Here is a 19,885-nt window from a genome sequence, read left to right on the forward strand (position 1 = left end):
ATACATGACTCGCCAAAGGGTCCACCCCTACTAGAGTGAGAAGTGGTTGAGAGGCATGTGGTTAAGAAAATGCAACTGAACCTTTCTGACCTCAGCAAAGTACCGGACAGGCTCAAATTTTCTCTTTTTGGACAAGGTACTCATGCAAGTAGTTGCCAGGCAACCCCAGGCTCTCTTGAACTAAGCTGATTATCTAGATACATACAAAACTGGCTATACAAGGTAAACAGTTTTTGGTCACCCTGGTGGATAACTTGTGTGAAAAGAAGGATATGGTTATACTGTCTACTAATTCTCCTGATCTCTCCACAGCTTTCAGTGCCATTGTGTTATTCTTGATATTCTGTGTGGGTTGAAAACTGACTACAAAAACTGCTTGCTTCTGTTTTGGTACCGTCTCCTTGCTCTATGACAGCAAGTAGCTTCAAATCTCCACACCATATGTCTGCGGCAGAAGAATCTATGAGTGCAAGATTTTTGGTTTCAATTAACATGATAGGAACTGCTGCTTATGACCCATACCTTGCTGCAGCAGAATCCTCACAAAGCAAAAAACTCAGACAGCAAGCAAGAAAAATCTGTTCAGAAAGACTGGTACTTTTATAATAACTCTAAGAATGATTATGTAATATTCTACTAATTCCGTTCAATTTCTTTTAAAGTGTTGTACTTCTAATGTTCAAACTTTCAGTGGCTTTCAGTCTGAATTTAAGTGTTGCTAGTTATTGCTGGAATATCAGATGTCTAATTTGTGTCCATTGGATATCAGACAGCAAGGACTAGGTATCCATTTTTGGACACACAACTAGCATCTAAAAATACTCTGTTTCAATGTCTCTTGGCAACAGTCACCAATTACTTCACATTGTTGTCCAGTGCTGCTAACTTTGAAGGCTACATGATAATTTGCTTGTTGTACATTGCTTTGATTATTGCAAAAAGTAAGTTAAATAAATTTAACAAATAAAGATATTCAAAAGACACTGGGAGACTACTGTTCCTCCATGTGGGGATTTTCCTATGGTGTTCCTCAGGGTACAATACTACTTCCATGCTTTTTAACATTAAGCTTACAAATGAAGACACCACTGGGGGCATTCTGAGGTTCAGTGCTATTAGCACAGAGATGATACACAGCTGCATTTCTTCTTTTCAGCAAATCTAAATGAGGCTGTGACTTCTCTTGGACAGTGCCTGAAGTCATTAGAGGACTCGATTAAGGTCAATAATCTGAAAACAAATGGGAAATTCCGTTGCCCAGATACATGGGAATATGCCTGCTCCGGATTGGATCACAGCTGTTTAGGAGAAAGGTTTGCTGCCCAGTATCACTCTGAGAATCTGAGTTGGATGGCTCAGGCCATCCCAATCTCATCAGATCTCAGAAGCCCCTGGTTAGTCCAGGATCACCCAAAGAAGTCCAGGATCGCTGTGCATAGGCAGGCAATGGCAAACCACCTCTGAACATCTCTTGCCTTGAAAACCCTATCTGGTCACCACAAGTTGGCTGCAACTTGACAGCACGGATCACCACCAGCAGTGTTCCCTCTAAGCTGAGTTAGTGTGAGATAGCTCACAGGTTTTTAGACTCCGGCTCACACATTTTTGTCTTTGCTCAGGAAGGATGGCTCCAGAGCAAACTAACTTATGCAGTAGCCAAATCTCTCGCTCACAACTTTAATGGCCAGTAGCTCACAAGACTCCGCAGCTTAGAGGGAGCATTGACCACCAGTACTCCTAAGAATCTGCTTTGCAACTGGACATTTGGTAGTGTGCGTGCCCATCTTTTAAATCAGCTTTGGTTGATACACTGGCATTATACAATTGCAACGGTCATTCCTGCAACGGTCATTCATAAGCATTATGTGAGGGCTGTCAGAAAGTTCAGTCACACAAGAATATAGCTGCATGCCATCATGAACATAAATCCAGTTTGGAAACATCTTCACCTGGCTGACAGGTTGCTCCTATGTGAAAATCAAGGCACTGGCTTTCACCTTTAAAATCCCAAATGGTCATGGTGTTGTGCCAAATAGGAAATATCTTCTGCCATATGAGCCCTTACAACAAGGCGTTGCACCAGATCCCATCACCTGTGGATGCACTAGGCTGCCTTAAGCAAAGAACAGAACTTGGATGGCAGGGGAGAGGACTCATTCTTTGGACCTCCTTTCCTGTTGGGCATGTACAGTCTCCCCTTTTTTCAAGTGGAATGAAAGCTTTTCATGTCATCTTCAGAGATCAGATAAATAAAATTATTTTGAGGGTTTACTTAATATGTGGCTAGTTTGTCCTGCTGTCATTTCATTAGGCTTTTAGAACTGAATTGTTTTCATAAGGCTTTGTTTTAATGTATTTTATTGAAGACAGTCTTGGGAGCCATTATGGCTGAAAAGTGGTCTAGCAGTATAAGGGGGAAAGATAATACAATAGAACATGTGCACAGCCACTACAGCATTGTGCAATTCTTAGGCAGGCTAAAACATGGCTGGTACTGGCTCAGACTCCTAGTGCTAAATAGCCAGTAGTGCTTTAATGGTCTGCCTTTATTCCCAGTAAAAAAGGTAGACTACAAATGAAAACAAACACATGAAAGTGGTAAGATATACAGACAGGGCCAAGTAACTGATCCATGCAAGTCACAAAGCCTTGCCTTGGAAGCTGTTTTATCCCTACCAGACTAGAAGTGCAATTCTAAAAAGACTTGCATCATTCTAAAGTTCATGAGGCATTTGATTTAGAGGGGTGTAATTCTGTTAGGACTGTACTGCTAAACAGCTAATCACACTTTAGTTGCAAGTAAGGCCAATGTTTGAGGTGGTTTTGTGACATATAAAATAGTCTTTATATATGTCTACTGTATTTTATAATCAATGATAATTAAATTTTAATGCAACATAAATGCTAAGAAATACCTCAAGTTGGTGACATATAAAGGGGTTCCTTTGAAACAACAATGTTAAAAGTACAATATAGCCGGTCTTAAAAGCAAGCTGTTTCAGAAGAAATACTTTCTTTGCACAAGTGATTAAAATGTGGAACTTACCACCAGAGGATGTAGTGATGACCACAGGCACAGATGGCTTTAAAGGAGGATTAGACAGATTTATGGAGGACAGGTCTATCAGAGGCCTGGTGACTAAGGGGAACCTCCACATTCAGAAGCAATAAACTTGGAATACCAGTGCCAGGAAGTCACATCAGAGGAAGGGTTTGACTTCTATGCCCTATTTGGACCTCCACAGTAACTGGCTGGCTATTGTGTGAGACAGGATGTTGGACTAGATGTACCACTGGTCTGATCCAGCAGGTCTCTTCTTATGTTCTTAACTATGCCAGGCAATGAGAGGGGGGAAACCTACACAAATGATTTAACCTCAGTAATGACAGAAAGCACACTAAAATCATATCTTCATTGCCAGGAATTCCATTTTTTATTGTTAATGGATATTTCATTTCAAGGAATGGGGGTGCTTTCCTGCCAGAGAGCTGTAGGAAAGCTACACAGTCATGCGCATCATAAGAACATAAGAGAACATAAGAGACGCCAATGTTGGATCAGGCCAAAGGCCCATCCAGTCCAACACTCTGTGTCACACAGTGGCCAGAAATACCAGTGCCATCAGGAGGTCCAGCAGTGGGGCCAGGACATTAGAAGCCCTCCCACTGTTGACCCCCCCCCAAGCACCAAGAAGACAGAGCATCACTTGCCCCAGAGCCCCTAGCTATACCTTGTGGCTAATAGCCACTGATGGACCTCTGCTCCATATGCTTATCTAATTCCCTTTTGAAGCCGTCCATGCTTGTAGCACCCACCACTTCCTGTGGCAGTGAATTCCATGTGTTAATCACTCTTTGGGTGAAGAAATACTTCCTTTTATCCGTTCTAACCCGACCGCTCTGCAGTTTCATGGAGTGCCCACGAGTTCTTGTATTGTGAGAAAGGGAGAAAAGTACCTCTTTCTCTACCTGCTCTTTCCCATGCATAATCTTATAAACCTCGATCATGTCACACTGACCATCTTACTTTTGTTGAAAATGACACAGCAAGAAAAGCTGGGAGGCAAGCAACAGCTTAGCTCACTGAGCTGCAAAGATGAGTCACTGGTTAAAAGACATGGAGTATTTCATTAAAGTCAGTTTAATCACACATGGATTTGGGCACACAAAGAAAAATAGAAGTGCCTTTTTTCGTAAGAAGTTACAGTGTACAGCACACCAATGTTCGTCTCTTGAAGTGAATGCTTATTCTTCTCACTGACCTTGGCTAGTGCCTCTAAAGATAACAACTGAAAGTGTTATGCAACAAAATGTTCCAATGCCTTTTGGGGATGACCTGTAATAACATCCTTCTTTATGTAATTTAACAGCCAAGTCAAAAGCTTAAGAATGTTCCCATTGCTAGGAAATGCCATTGCCCAACATAGTCTGTAACATAAGCAGGTTTTGACATTTACCCATCCTCAAAACCAAGTTTGCCCGAGGTCTGTCTAGAGTAAGATCTGCTAGCTTAGTAATAAAATTAAATGCTAATTAAACAAACACACACACCATATCCACCAAGGAGGAGTCAGAAATTATCATGTATCTATTATTGTCCACCAAAGGACACCCACTCCTGTCATCATTGCTCACAATAGATAGAACAATACAGCTGCTTTTGGGAGGCTGAGAGAACACACACAAACAACTTGGTTTTGGGATAAAGGCAGCTCTAGGTCTTTCCATCTCCCTTCTCAAACTGGGGGCTGTTGCACTGAAGGAATCCTTTGGTGGCTTTCCAAAACTGAACGACATAGGGGACATGGCTGACTATAGATCAACAGGACTTTGCCTATTTGCAGCCATTGCCTGTGTGAAATCTGGAAAGTGGGAGGAAAACTTGTGACTTTTGCCTGTTTTTCTTATTAACCACCATTCAGGCTGCAGTATTTGCTTTGTAAAGGCCAAACAAACAAAAAAAATGGGTACAATACAATCTAGTTCTACAGACCAGATGCTGATGTGTGTTCAGTTGGTACTGATACCAGCACTGGGGGGGGGGGGAGCTGATGTACTTCAAATGTACATGTTTAGATTGCAAGCCTGTAGGCAGGGCTTGCCTTTTTGAAATACACATACACACTTTTTCTAGAGCACTGCGCCTGGTTGTTCAGATGCTTTGCAAAAGGATTTCTTCTTATTATAAAATAATAATTGTATATCTGTTCCCCACTTACAAGGCTTTGAGTCAAGTCTATGTATTTCCAGGAAAGGTCATTTCAGCTCTTCAGTTCAAATGGCAGAGCAAGGCTGTACTGTCGACAAGGGCGCCTGCTTGCCTTAGTTTTAATTGTTCTGTCAGGAGATGATTTGGGGTTTGGGGTTTTTTTTACGTTACAGGTTCTAGTTGGTTTTGAATTATGTTATTTTATTGTAAACTGCTTTGAGCAACAAAGAAAAGTAGTATAGAGGTCCAGTAAACAAACAGGTGTCAGGATATTATTGAAACAGAGATTTATTGGCTGCTCAGTTCTCAGCCTTCCCAGAGCATGTTGGCACAAAGCAAAAGATTAAAACCTCTCAGCAAACTGAAACCCCATCCAAGGCCAACACATATTTGCTTATTTATATGGTCAAAGTGTTGCCAATAAATCTAAAATTCATATTGTGATGAGAGTCATGAACATATTTTGTTACCAGTTGTACAACCCAAGAGCCCCACTGCTACTTAGTCTGATTTAAAATCAAAGAGACAAGAATCCCTGCTAAAAATGAAGTCAGAACCTTTGCCTAGTTCTGCTTTATGCAGTTAACCCTTAAAAAAAATGGAAGAAATTAAATCTGGAGGAAACTGATTTGATGAACCATTCAGAATCACTACCAGAACAAATGTTCATAAACTTCAAAGTAGAAAACTTGAAATTATTGTATCTAAATTTTGAATGCTCCTTGGAAATAGGCAACTTCTTCACTAAATTAAAGACCAACAAGTGTGTTATGTACTGGAACTGAATCATTCCTGATTGAATCACCCCAGAGACTGGCTGAGCTCGGAGCAAAAGAACAATAGCCTGTCAGGATTCTGAAAGTAACCAATCTAGTAGTAATGTTGTGTAATAACCTATCATTGGGAGTTGGGTGTGTTTGGGTGTGGCAATTGCATGCTATTTAACAGAGCTGAGGCTCTGGAGTCTTGTCTTGTGCTTGCTGAAATCACTAATAAAATAGAACTGATCACTAGGCTTGTGGTCTGTTCATCCATGGAACCCACTATTTAACAGTGGCGATGAAGGTTGAGCCAGCCCAGAGCCAGCCCATAGAGTTTTCCCCTCAAATGGCTGTGCCCCGCCCCCAGCGTGCCCGGCGTCATAACGTCACTTCCCTGTGATGTGCATGCAGCGCGCGCACACGCGCGGCGGGAGACAGCACAAAGTCCCCCGCCGGCAGAGGTAAGTCGATTTGGCAACCCTAGTCCACCAGCATCAGGTACTGAATTTGCCCTGGGACACCCCTGATAAAATTAAAGAGACTGTGCTAATAGAAGGGGTACCTTGCAAGATGAAACTGGACACGGGGTCATCCATCTCCATCATCTTGGAAGGGACTCTCCAGAGGCTCTGTCCACAGGGTGTTCACCCTCTGAGACTTTCAAAAGAACAAGGTGGCTATTAAGGGGTGGGGCAAATTCCATGTGAAATACAGTTTGAGAGAATGTTGGACTTGATGGTGGTGGAAGGCGGCTCACCAGCTTACTTGGACTGTCTTGGTTTACGCCCTTGGGGTTCAGAGTAATGGGGGTGCACCATGTGTGGCCAGAAAGCACTGAAGACTCTTTTTAGAAAAGGGATGGTCAGACTCTCAAAGGTAATTTCTTTCTGACAAAAGCCCTTAAGGTGCTACTTATAATCAAAGATTATAATTATACAACATAAAATCCAAGCTATTCTGACAAAGCAGAGATAAAAAGGGTATGAGTACATGCAGATATTACAATTCTAGCTTGAGACTCAGTCCCTAAAAACACTATGGCTATTCAAGAATAGAACAAGCTGACCAAATATAAACCATCAAGAACAAGGAGAAGTTAACAGGAGGTTCATCTAAGTTTAGGGACAAGAAAGCAAAACGTATTTTAAAAAGTAGAACAGTAGACTAGTACAACATTTTGGGATTGGCTTGGTAAAGACCCATAGGGTGTGGCATCAGGTAAATTATGATCTAGTAAAGGATAACAATATAGAAAACTAAATTATGCTGGAATTATTTTGCTTTGATAAAATATCAACAATTAATTTATGTTCAGATTATATATTCAGATGATATTTCTTTAATTCACTGCATACACACACACATATATATATATAAAAAGCATGCTTTGAAAGCATTGCATATTATGATTTATATGAGCTGGCAAGAAGTAACGTGATCTCCACAAGATTGCAAATACCTCTCTTTTTTAATTTAAAGATATACCTAGGAGGCTACACAAATGCTGTATAGTTATTAGCCTATATAAGATTCAATATCTCTATGGCATGATACATAGCAGTATATAATAAAATTGGTATTTAAGCTCATTGCCTTAGTTCTTTTTGTTGATTCAGTAGTTGGTATATAGCCATTCTTAAATTTAACGACATGGGAGAAATACAACATGAATTTAAAGCTACTTTTATTGCCTATAATTCAATACTAGCAATGTGACTGCAATTCAAAATAGTATGCTATAGAAATCAATGGAAGTCATAGGTTTAAGAATCTAATTCAAATTACTAAGGTATTCCTGTTTAACTAGTGTCAGGGAGACAGAGGCTGCGGGTGGGCAGCCTCACTGATGGGGCACCCATAGGACCATGGCTTCGGCCAGGGTGAGAACTTCCTTCACGCCTTATCAGGTTGGGAATTAGATGCTATCAGAGAATGTGAGAGTGGTTTATGTGCAGCAGTGTCACCCATTTGGAAAGCTACCTACCTTGTTTCACAATATTACTGTATTTAGGCAAAAAAGAAGTTTATATAACATGCTATATTCTAAACAATTAGTTTGGAATTTTACTTTGCATTCAGTACTTGTGCCCTGCAGAAAGATACCATATAAAAACACCACACCGTAAAGTCTGATGCAACACAATAGTCAAGTCTTTTCACCAAGAAAAAAAATCTTTTTCTGAGTCACTATGTCCCTTTAGCCAAGAAGGATTGTGCCATAACACATTCAGTGTGCAACTTCAAACACATATAATTTATTTCCTGCCCCAGTTCTGTGAGTTTCAGTGTTCAAAATAATGCTCTGCAAATACAGCTGTTGTTCCCCATTGTAAAAGAGGTGTAAATAGGAAAACAAGCTTTATATATGCACCTCTGAATAATCAAATTATTCTAACTCACAGCACATGGCCTAACACTTCTGTTTCATTTGAAACACTGAATTAGTACCAAATTAAAGTTCACTTCAGTGGTTGTCCTTCTTAGCTAAAGAGAGGCCCCTTCTCAGAATATGCTCAGTTCTTGATTGCCTTCTAGACTGCAAACCATATTTAAATAACTAAAAAAAATCAGCTACAAGGCTAGCCTTAATCTATATACTAATACTGAAGTTGCCCCCTGGTGTGCAGATACCTAAATCCATGCACCAGGGGCACCGGGGGGGCAGGGAGATTTTTGTGCACACGTGGGACAGTCCCCAGGTGTGCACAAAAATCTGAAAACTTTGAAAAACTATTGGGGGGATATTTAAATCCCCCCAAAACTAAAAGAGCGTTCCCTGCACATGCGCAGTTAATGCTTTGTGACCTACCTGGCTTCAGTGCAGGGGGAAGGGAGCGAGCGACCGGTGAGGCCCAGCAGTGGCGGCGACGGCAGGAGACCGGCGAGGCCCGGCGGCGACGGCAGGAGACCGGCGAGGCCCGGCGGCCTCGCTTTGAAGTGGGGGTGGGGGGTGGAGAGAGACCGGGGAGGGGAGGGAGAGAGCCGGGGGGAAGAGAGACTGCCGAGGCCTGGCGGATGTAAGCCGCGCGGGCCTCGGTTCGACAGGGGAAAGAGAGAGAGAGAGAGAGCCGGGGGGAAGAGAGACCGCCGAGGCCCGGCGGATGTAAGCCGCGCGGGCCTCGCTTCGACGGGGGAAAGAGAGAGAGAGACACTGGGGGGGAAGAGACAGAAGGGGGGGAGAGAGACTGGGGGGCGAGCCGTGGGGTGGTAGTTGAGGGTGGTGGTGGAGGAGACGGGGGAACTGACGGGATGGGGGGGAAGGCTACCTGCTTCTTTCTCCTCCCCTGCCGGAGAACGGGGGAAGAGAGAGACTGGGGGGCCAGCAAGCCGGGGGGGGTAGTTGAGGGGGGGTGGAGGAGACAGGGGAACCGACAGGATGGGGGAAAGCTTACCTGCTTCTCCCTCCTCCCCTGCTCTGTGTGGAGTTCCCCCGCTCCTCCCCCCCGCGATTTTCGCGGGTCCCCTTTGTTGTTCTTTCTAAAGCACATGCCTATCATGCTGATTTTTAGCAGTGAACTCAACCAAATATCTCAAGTTGAACTCTGAATTCTTCAGATTGTGTAGATTAGGATAAGGAAGCCACTAAATTATTAAATCAATTTCAAGTCAAATTACACTGGATTACAGTTCCATAAATGGGCTCCCAAGAGTTTTTGCTTCTTTTAAAGAAAAGGCTCATAGGGCACCAAAGTGATTAGGACCATGGAGCAGGATTTTTCCAGTAGGATTTTTCCAACTTAATATGGCCCCACGAAGCTGCCCCAAAGGACTAAATGGCAGAGGAGGGAGGCTTAACCCCCTGTCTCCTTGTGCCATGGTCCCAATCTGGCGCAAAGTGCACCAATTGTTTTAAAGGATGGTGAGGGGGGGAGACTGTTTCAAAGCTCAGTCATGGGACTATGACCATCAAGTCAATTCTATGCATCAGAATTCTGGACTTAACCACACTAGGTGTGGTCAGACGGCGTGCTGAGAGTGGGTTAAACTGCTCCAGTTCTAACTGGATTATATTTGATCTGGATAATCGCAATCACACTTACCTCCCTTATCCTGCCTCACTGCGCGGTCACATCGCTCCCCAGCATCTACACTACCGACACGGGGGAGCGTGCGTCGGCGGGTTTTTAAAAATTTTTCTCAGTTTGCGCATGCGCATAGGCACCCCTCCATAGAATGGGGGGGACTATCATGGCGCATGCGCAAAACCACCAAGGCAAATCAATCCAACCCCTCCAACAAAAGACTTCCCTTTAAAAGTTTGACCCAAAAATGGCCTCCATGAAATCCCAAACTCATCTAAACTCTAAAACAAGGGGGGAAATGCAGCTTTAAACAGGAGAGCTGAGAAAACACCACTTTGGGACCTGGTAACAAAATACTCCATGTTAAAGCGGTTTTGAGCCAGAAACCAATGGCTGGGGACAGGAGGCAGATGTTGACTGTGTGAACGTGCATATAAAATCCGTTGCTGAAGCGTGATGACACCAGATCAAATGGCACGTCTGAATGCACCCACTGTGATATTATGGGCAACTGCCTTTCCATATCCTTGCTGCATCTCTTTCAGGCACTTCAATCCAAACATTGTTCCAAAAACAACATAAAGGGAAAGAAGAGATGGTAAAGTAATCTGATCATTCACAGATACAAAATTCTTTGTATTTTAACATCCATTACATATCAAGGCAAGCAACCCAAATTACAGATGAACTCTGTAAGAAGTAAGAAGCAATAGGCTACATTATTCCAGAGTTGTTTGTAGGACAGGAGGAAAAGGAGGAGGAGAAGGAAAAAGGACTCTGGATTTCATCGGTCTCCTTGCAAAGCACAAAGGATAGCTGGCAAGTAATCTACAATACATTATGTATAACATCTGCAGGCAACACTACCAGATAAATCTACCTGTCCACTTAGGTTATTAGAAGAGGCCACACTTCATGATCTCTCACCATAAGAAAGTGCAACATGATGTTCAAAGGACACATGAAGCTACCTTATACTGAGTAAACAAAAAAGGAGATCACACAGCAGTATAGTAGTAACAACAATGGGAAAGAGCTGTGAAGCAGGACACAATAGAACTGGTAACAATGTTAATATATTGGACAGATACAATGTGTGCAGTACATGAATATAATCATTGCACAGTAAAGCACAATCATTCTAAATATGAATCTTCTGATACCCTAGGCCCCAAGACCGAAATGATCTCAACCTATTCTCAAACTTTAAATGGGTAAAAAGCCCAGCCTACTGGAGTGGGGTCAGGTGTGGAATGCGAGCCACCTAGTGGGCCACTTTTGGTAAGCAGAACTGGCACTGCGGGATGAATCAAACGCCGGGTTAAGGCGCCCGATGCAGATGCGCAGGGAAAGAACTATTTTGGAAAGATAATTTTTTGGAATATTACATTGTGTAATACCTTATACTGAGTCATACCATTAGTCCACCAAAGTCAGTATTGTCTACTCAGACTGGCAGCATCTCTTCAGAATCTCAGGCAGAGGTCTTTCACATCACCTACTACTATCTTTACTGGAAATGGCAGGGACTGAACCTGGGATCTTCTGTGTGCCAAGCAGATGCTCTACCACTGAGCCACAGCCCCTCCCCATGGAAGGAACCATGGTTTTCTTAATGGCAGTTGCAAGATTATGGAATTCCCTTTCCTACAAGCCACTTTTTGAACTGTCTCTCTTCGTTTCCATAAAACTGGTTAAGGCAATTTTACTTTGGCACAATTTTGGCTTGGCATGTGTGTCAGAATGGACCTGCTCTGGCCTGCAGGCCCTATTCCACCCTGCCATCTAAAGTTTTCCCAACACATGGCAAGGCTTTCCTTTCTCTCTCTCTCTCGTAACCTACTGGCATCAACTGACCTTTGTAAGGAATTGGCCACTGGGAGGGTCCAGACTCCCAGCTTCCTTTCCACGATCTGAGACCTTGCCTCTTTGTCTCCCGCTGCCCAGCACCTAGTCTCCACAGGGACAGTTTAGTGCCTTGTGTGCCCTTGGAAAAATAGCCACACTTGCCAACTGCCTGCCTTCCCCCGGCGCTCCTTTTAAAATAGCGTGTCCAAGATGGTGGAGATCTATGTGGTAAGTACCAGTATCAAACGTTATAAAGTATTTATTAAAAAGAAAATGTTCACAAGCATACTTTTAGCACAGCACAAAAAGAAATGTGATCCAAAAGAAATGGGTAAAGTGCGAATCCTCTGCCCTATCAGATGTTAAAATGGGACAGGCTCCTTAAGCTATGTTACAAATCTCTACAGAGCTACCTTGAAGCTTTCTGTAGGTCTTCAGGTGAGCACAAGGTCAGTTAAGAGTTCTGTATGCTCTCATGGATCCAGCACCAAAGGAAAAGAGACTTCCTCCTTGCTGCATGGAGTTTTCCCCCACCCACTGTTTGCTGGGTGGGAGAGCCAGTTTGGTGTAGTGGTTAAGTGTATGGACTCTAATCTAGGAGAACCAGGTTTGATTCCCCACTCCTCCACCTGCAGCTGCTGGATGACCTTGGGCAAGCCATAGTTCTCTCAGGACTGTTCCCTCAAGGACAGTTCTGAAAAGAGCTCTCTCAGCCCCACCTACCTTACAGGATGTCCATTGTGGGGAGGGGAAGGGAAAGGAGTTTGTAAGCCGCTCTGCGACTCCGAGTGAAGGGCGGGGTATAAATCCAATCTCCTCCTCCTCCTCCACTGACCTGGTCAGGCCAGGTAAGCAAAGCTCTTCCTGACATCTCTAACATTTTCCTTCCTGTAGCCTCTCTGGTATATAATTTCTCCAAATCTCTTTTCCCTGCTTGGAGTAGGTGGTAGAACTTGACCCACCCCTTATCTCTCCTGCTAGAGCTATTACATTAACATTCATACAAAATGATTTGTATGTAGGTAAGATGAAAAGCAACTGGACCACCTTCCCCTCTTCCAGCCTGTTCTCTGCCCAGAGGGGAGGAAAACTTTTAAAACTCATGAGGGAAGGTTTTGCTCCTTTCAAACCTCCAAAGGAAAAATGCATTTCTTCACAGTATGTCTTGATTTCCAGGTGTAAAAGAAACCCATAGATTGCAAGATAGTAAAGGGCAGACTTTTTTTTTTTGGTTGGCAGAAAGGCAAAGACTAATAATGCTTGCATCCATCACATGTGAAGTTGTCTAGTAAACTTCAGTATACTCTATTATCCATCACAGAGTGGAAAGAAGAGAGAACAATTACATGTTTAAATTTCAATCATTCACTGCAATCTCAGCATTTAAGCAGCAACATGCATTTTTCTAAAGCAAGATATAAGTGTACAGGCCTAACAAAATAATTTGGTTGAAATTCAGCTGTTTTCACTTTTATTTCTCTACCACCCACCATGAGTATTCAGAACTTAAAAACACTCTCCATTCATCACTGTGCTGCAACATTTCCTTTTTGCTTCTCGGAGCTGCCATCATCTAGGTCAGTGGTGACGAACCTATGGCACGGGTGCAGGAGGTGGCACTCAGAGCCCTCTCTGTGGGCACGTGTGCCATCGCTCCAGCCAGGCCCAGACCATCATTAAAGTGCCGAATTCTCTGCCAAATAATTTTAAGTAAATGAAAGCATTTGGGATTGCTTTCCTTACTTTGTTTGGATCATCTTAAGTTAATGTATGAGTTGTTTTTTCTAAAGTAAAAGCTCAGTATTCAAGTTAAATTTTCATGTTGGCACTTTGCAATAAATAAGTGGGTTTTGGGTCGCAGTTTGGGCACTCGGTCTCTCAAAAGTTCACCATCACTGATCTAGGTGGTACGTCATTTTTCTGCAAGCTCTTATTTTAATTATAAAGGCATGAAGATGCTAGCTCCCTGAAGTGAATGAGCAATTAGCTGTTTAAATAGGGTTGCCAAGTCGATTTTCGCTGGGAGCGGGGGGCTCCCGGCTGGCGTCAGTTGCACACGGGCGCAAAGCGCGCACGTGCTGCATGCATGTCACCCGGAAGTGACATGACGACACCAGGCACGCTGGGGGCGGGGCCACAGCCATACAAGGGAAAACCATAGAGTTTTCCCTTGGATGGCCATGGCCCCGCCCCCAGCATGCCCGGCGTGGTTGCGTCACTTCCGGGTGACGTGCACGTCGGGGAGGAGTTCCCCCCGGGGCCCAATCCGGCGGCGGTGGGGAATGGGCCTCTGGGGTGGGGGTTTCCCCGCCCCCCGGGGGGACTTTGGAAGCCTATGTTTAAATGTGTGGAAAGATTTATTACTGAACATTTCAAAGGAACTTTTTCTTAAGGTTAGGTTAGTAAATAAAAAGAAAGTTATATTCCATTTGAAAGCTTAGTCTATTTTTTATACTGGTAGGATTCAAAAGTGGGGGGGGAATCTGTTGACACTTTTTATATTTTGCAGCAAACATGGCTTTTCAGGCACAGAGAGAATTTTCCCATCACTCGGTATCATTCATTTCAAGCTCAGAAATCAACTGGGAGTGGAAAACCAGGAACACTGTATTTCTGTGCAATAAAAATGGCAATTGGAATGGGGAGGATGAAACTAGCAGCCTTTACTATTTTCTTAGTGGGTAAGAGTTAATAATGTTTGAAAACTGACCTTGGGAACTCAGAAGACTGCTGCATATTTGAATCAATGACTTATGTAACATTTAACTAGGGCTCCTTTTAATAAAATTACAGGCTATTTTCTATACAACTGAAATTCTAGTTAACATTCCTAGAACACTACAGGCTGACAGAGGCAATAATCAAAGTTATCCATTTAACAAATTATGTACTGCTTCCTAAAAGTAGGGAAAACAAAATTAGTTAAACATTACATGAAATAGTCTTCCTTCAACCTTTTCTACCTGGCAGAGCTTTCTTATGGAAGCCCAAACAGTTGTCACTGCAGCTACAACGCAGCAGCAGCAACTGGGGTTCCAGATAGGAGCTTTCCCCACCCCAGTCCCCATAACAGCCACATACTCACACCCCAGTACTATGAGGGACTTTGTCCTAGGTTCATTTAAAAAAAAAAAAAACTGGTAATGGACGTACCATTATATGAAAATGATAGCTACAGAGTTTTTAAAGATCTCAAAAAAACCTGGTGTCATGCAGGGGTAGGGAGATGGCTGCCATGGGGAAATTGGCTGCTGGGTGGGCAGGACCAGGAAAACCCAAAATTTCCTGCCTATACAGGAGCCAGCCCAGTTTTTCTTCCCAAAACATCAAAGAAAAGTAGGTTTGGGAAAGCCTGCAGAAAAGAGAAGGAAAACCAGCATGGTGCAAGGAAGCAGCAAGAAACACACACACCCCATATGACCGAACAGAGGGCATCCATGAAGAAACAGCCTTATGTAGTGCAAATGATCTATTTCGTTTTAAATTAACATGTTTTAATTGTCAGATTTGCACATTGCAAGGCTTCAAAAAGGCAGTAAGACATAATTAACATTTCTTCAGTGCCAACCCACAGAAGTTCTGCTGGCTGAAATTCCATGTATAGTTACACACATGGAGCCCCATTTAAATCAGTGAGATCTAACAGGTAACAGAATGACTGTCAACAACTTAATGGTAGCTTATCTGAATATCATTACTGGGGTCAGTGCAATGATAATCTTTCCATTCTAAACCTATTACTTAACAAATATATTCTGTTGAAATCACTGCCACTTGCTTTCACACTGTGCTGCCCCACACCTTGTCTTTGTGACTGAACTGAAACATCAACATTCGCAAGGGGCACAAGTCTACCACCATGTCTTGCACAACTCAACTTATTTTTATTAAACATCTGCGGGAAAAGAAATGCCTGGCTATTTTTTCTAAGACTGCAGCACTCTCCTTATTCTAACAAGCAGCTATTGCCTCATCTACTGCATATGAACTTACAAAGCTGCTTCATGCAAAATCTACATGGCTCAATAATATTCACTCTTGTCTGAGGACTCAAACAGAAAAAGAACTTCTCCAGCACCTGCTTCTTTTGAGCCATTTAAAACGAGAAATGCCAAATGCTACTTTCTGCATGTAAAAACATGCACTAAGCCACGGCCCATCCCCAAAGCCAGGGGAGCATCTACACAAGCTATTTACATATCAACTATATACAGGTGTCAGGACAAGCTGTAAGTTATCAGTTATAAACACTGCTTGTTGTCATGCTCACTCTTCCACCACCTCCCTCCTCATTGTATGCATGGGGCTTGACTGAAACTTGCCATTTTGATCAAACATCAATTTGCCATGACACCCAAATGCAAGTGCCTTGGTAAAGCAGAATTTGCTTTCCCCCAGACAAGCCAGGATTCTAAGCCCCTGTTAAAATCCAGTTCAAACCCAGGCCACAGAGAGTAAACAAACCCAGTTTGCAAAGTCTCCTGCAACTGAATCTCATAGCACATCAGAGTTCATCACACTGGGAAATCTTCACTTCAGTGCCGAAAGGGTGGGGGGGACGAGGGAATGTACCAGCCTGGCAATCAGCTGTGCTCACACCAAATCAGTTTGGCTGTCCAAATGTAAAAACGTCATGCCAGATCTTTACTACCCAAAATATCAAGATACTTTAATTTTCTGAACCAGAGGTGGTTTTTACCCGGAAAGGAACCTAACCTGTTTACTAGATGGAAGCTTAAAAACTTATCTCGGTTCATAGATATAGCCAACAAAAAGGGTATTCGTACTAAATTGGAGCTTGAACGGAAACTAGGTTCTACTATACCATGGTTCTTTTACCTACAGCCGAGTCATTTGCTTAATCAAACGGATATAACAAGCGTAATGACTAAACCTCACACTGATTTAGAATTACTAATACGAGATTACGATTCACAAAACAAGGGACTTAGCTCAAAATTGTATACCATACTGATTAAAGGCTCGTGTTCCAAATCCCTACCATATCAAAAAGCTTGGCAAAAAAATATCACAAAAACACTCACGGATGAAATATGGGGGGAAATTTGGAACTCTACCAGTTTCAAAACCAAGGTGATGCTTGTTAGGCTTCAAAACTTGAAGATAATGACTCAGTAGTATGCTACACCGCGAAAGCTTTCATATGTTTCTACAAATCATTCCCCAATGTGTGGGAAGGAATGTCAGCACATTGGAGACTTTGCACATTGCTGGTGGCAGTGCCCAGAAATCAAAAAATTTTGGTCAGAGGTGTTGAATATTATCCAAAAGATCACCTCAATTCATGTTCTGCTATCTCCAGAAATCTTGTTTTTAAATGTTTGGCCTAACGATCTACTAACTAGACCACATAAAGCTATGGTGGAAGTCATGTTGGATGCAGCAAAAACTGTGATTGCATCGTACTGGAAAGCTAATAAAGCACCTAGTATTGAGGTGTGGTTTAAGAAATCATGGAGCCATTATTTAATGGATGCAGTCACAAATAAAATAAATTTCTTATCTCAAAAGCCAACTCTAACAATCTTCACAGATAAATGGTACCCGGTGCTTGACTACTTATCTCAACAACAATTCATCTCTTCTGATTGGACACACTATCACAAATGGATTTAAAGACTGAAAGTTTGTATTACTGCTTTGAAATTCTTTTCTTTTCTGTTCTCTTTTGTTTCATTTATTTATTTATTGTTCTAGTTTAATATATATTTTCAAGGAGGTAAAATACTTATGCTACATCAGACAGAATAAATGCATCTCTGAAAATTGAAAACATACCCTCTATGTATAAGAGCTGTTAAGTTATAGTTTATACATTGTGTTATATTCACTTCTTAGCAGTTATGTAAATACTTGTTATAGCAATGTTAACATTATTTACAAAAATTAATAAAAATATAAATATTAAAAAGGTGTTACTGTGAATGTAAGTTGTAGCTATTTTTTTCTTTCTTAAAAATTCCAACTTTTTTTCAGTCTGCAAAGTGCTCTAGGGAACAAAAACTCCCCATGCCCTGAATGAATTTAGTACAGTATGCTTCGCACACAGTTTGCTTTATGACTCACATTATACGATGATCTACTGAATTATTTTCTCAATACCAAAGGAGGAAATTAGAAGCATTTAATTTTGGATTTGAAGGTTTAGTTAGAGTAAGCATCGGGTGGCCTCATTAGTATTAGGAAAGACTGGTATGGTGCAACCAATTCATATCTTTGCCTTAACTCTACTATTGTAGCATTGGCACCAAGCTCAGAGACAGTTGAGAACACAAGCTGCCAAGACACTGAACCCTGGAGTTTTCCTACTAAGTCAGTGTGACTATCTACAGATTCCAGATGCAGAATATGCACAACAACAGATGCCACACTTATCAACCCCTCCACACACTAAGAGCACAACAATCCAACCTTTTGCAGTAAGGGTTACAGGTCCATGATCAACATCCATAAATCCATGCAAAGCACAATCTTAAAAACACACAAACAAAACCTGGAAAAGTCATGTCCCAGATATATCTTTACATGTCAGACAGCAGGTACCAGATATGGGAGGGGGACCACTGTTTTCCTCATCCACTTACCGGTGTTTGCCTTGATGTTCTCCCTTAAGAACTGCCCGCTGGAAAGATGCTGGAGACCAAAGCTCTTGGCGATCCTCTCGCACACCGTTCCTTTACCAGAGCCCGGAGGTCCCAAGACAACCGCTCGCAAAAGCCTGGCAGCCATTGAGATCTCCCTGGCAAAAGAAAGAAACAACAGTCAAACCCACAACGGCCACTGAAACGCGCAGGAGGCCCACCGCACGCCGTCTTTCCAGGCCATGCTAACGTAAAAGAGATTCTCCCGCTATTATGCCGAATCAGAGTTCCACGGAGCATAAAACTTCCGTTTTTCAATCTGCCCCAAAGCCACAGAGTAAATCCCACTGTGCTTCTTACTCCCAGCCACACTGACTCACCAAAAGTTTATCCTCTCCCATCCCCTTACCTCTGGAGAATAAGAAGAAATCCTCCTCACACCCCGGGGGGCGGGGAGGCGAAGGAACAGCGAGCGACGGGTTATCATGCCCGGAGCCTTCCTGTCAGACTGAGTAAAATGAACGTGCAAACTAGAGGAGATGCAGACGTGCCAAGTTTAAAGGACAACTATGGCACGCACCACCACCCTGCGACTTTTTTGCACGTGGGCAAGCCTCCCCAAACGCCTCTCAACACGAATGCTAGAATACAATTTGACAGAAATCCGGCACACAAAAAGACCTCCTCTAGGCTGGGCACAGTAGAACGCTAAACCTACCGTCCGTCAAAACACCGTCCGGAACATTAACTGGGTTTAAGAGTTGTCTATAAATCTCCTAGGAGACTTTTGGACTATTAAAGGGTGGGTGGATGGGTAGAGAAATACTTCCCATTCTTTTCCTTTAGTCAAACTATTCACAAGTCCACACGCCCTGCTTTAAACGACTACTCTGCTAGGGGGAGAAAGGTAGGACACTCAACTCACCACTTCTTTCGAGCGCAAAAGGGGGGGGGGAATCCAAGGAAAATAAGCCTGCAAAATGGCGTTTTAAAATGTTTTTCACATGGTACCTATCGAGCTTCTCCCAGACAAAAATAACAGACAGTACGGCTGCTCTCTTGCCAGCCCACGGCTCCGCCTGCGCCTTTAAGAGAAGAGAACCAGTCTCTTTGCAAACGCAAATTGCTCTTCCCAATTACTCAGCCCGCTCGCACGCAGAAATAGCCCCAGCCTATCTACAGGGGAAAGAAATACCAGTGGTAGAGAACAGCCAAGTGAACCTCGCCCCCTATGAAGCAAAGACCGTTAGGAGTTGTAGTCCTCAATTTTAATTTTCCGAGAGCCCTTTTGCTCGCACCGCGAGATAAATACACTACATTTCCCATCAGCCCATTAAATGTTAGACGCTATCCGGATCTCCTCCACCCACCTTCTCATAGGACAGGATGAATATAAGTGTAACTGGGCAACGTGTGAGTTTTTAAATGGGGGGGGGGTTTAAG

At 42.9% G+C, this 19,885-nt stretch overlaps 1 protein-coding gene across 1 annotated transcript in view; it reads right to left on the reverse strand.

Moving 5' to 3' along the window:
- Positions 1-19,606, reverse strand: part of AK4 (adenylate kinase 4) — a 50,852-nt gene extending 31,246 nt beyond the window's left edge. Inside the window, exons 1-2 of the mRNA XM_015428093.1 lie at positions 19,368-19,606; positions 18,446-18,600 (exon numbers count right to left, since the gene is read on the reverse strand). Coding sequence (XP_015283579.1) covers positions 18,446-18,590 — 145 coding nt within the window. The 5' untranslated portion in view covers positions 18,591-18,600; positions 19,368-19,606. The remainder of the gene's footprint in view (positions 1-18,445; positions 18,601-19,367) is intronic.
- Positions 19,607-19,885: the final 279 nt, after the last annotated feature.

This window comes from Gekko japonicus, unplaced genomic scaffold (assembly GCF_001447785.1).
Source record: "Gekko japonicus isolate JY-2015 unplaced genomic scaffold, Gekko_japonicus_V1.1 scaffold1219, whole genome shotgun sequence".
NCBI lineage: Eukaryota > Metazoa > Chordata > Lepidosauria > Squamata > Gekkonidae > Gekko > Gekko japonicus.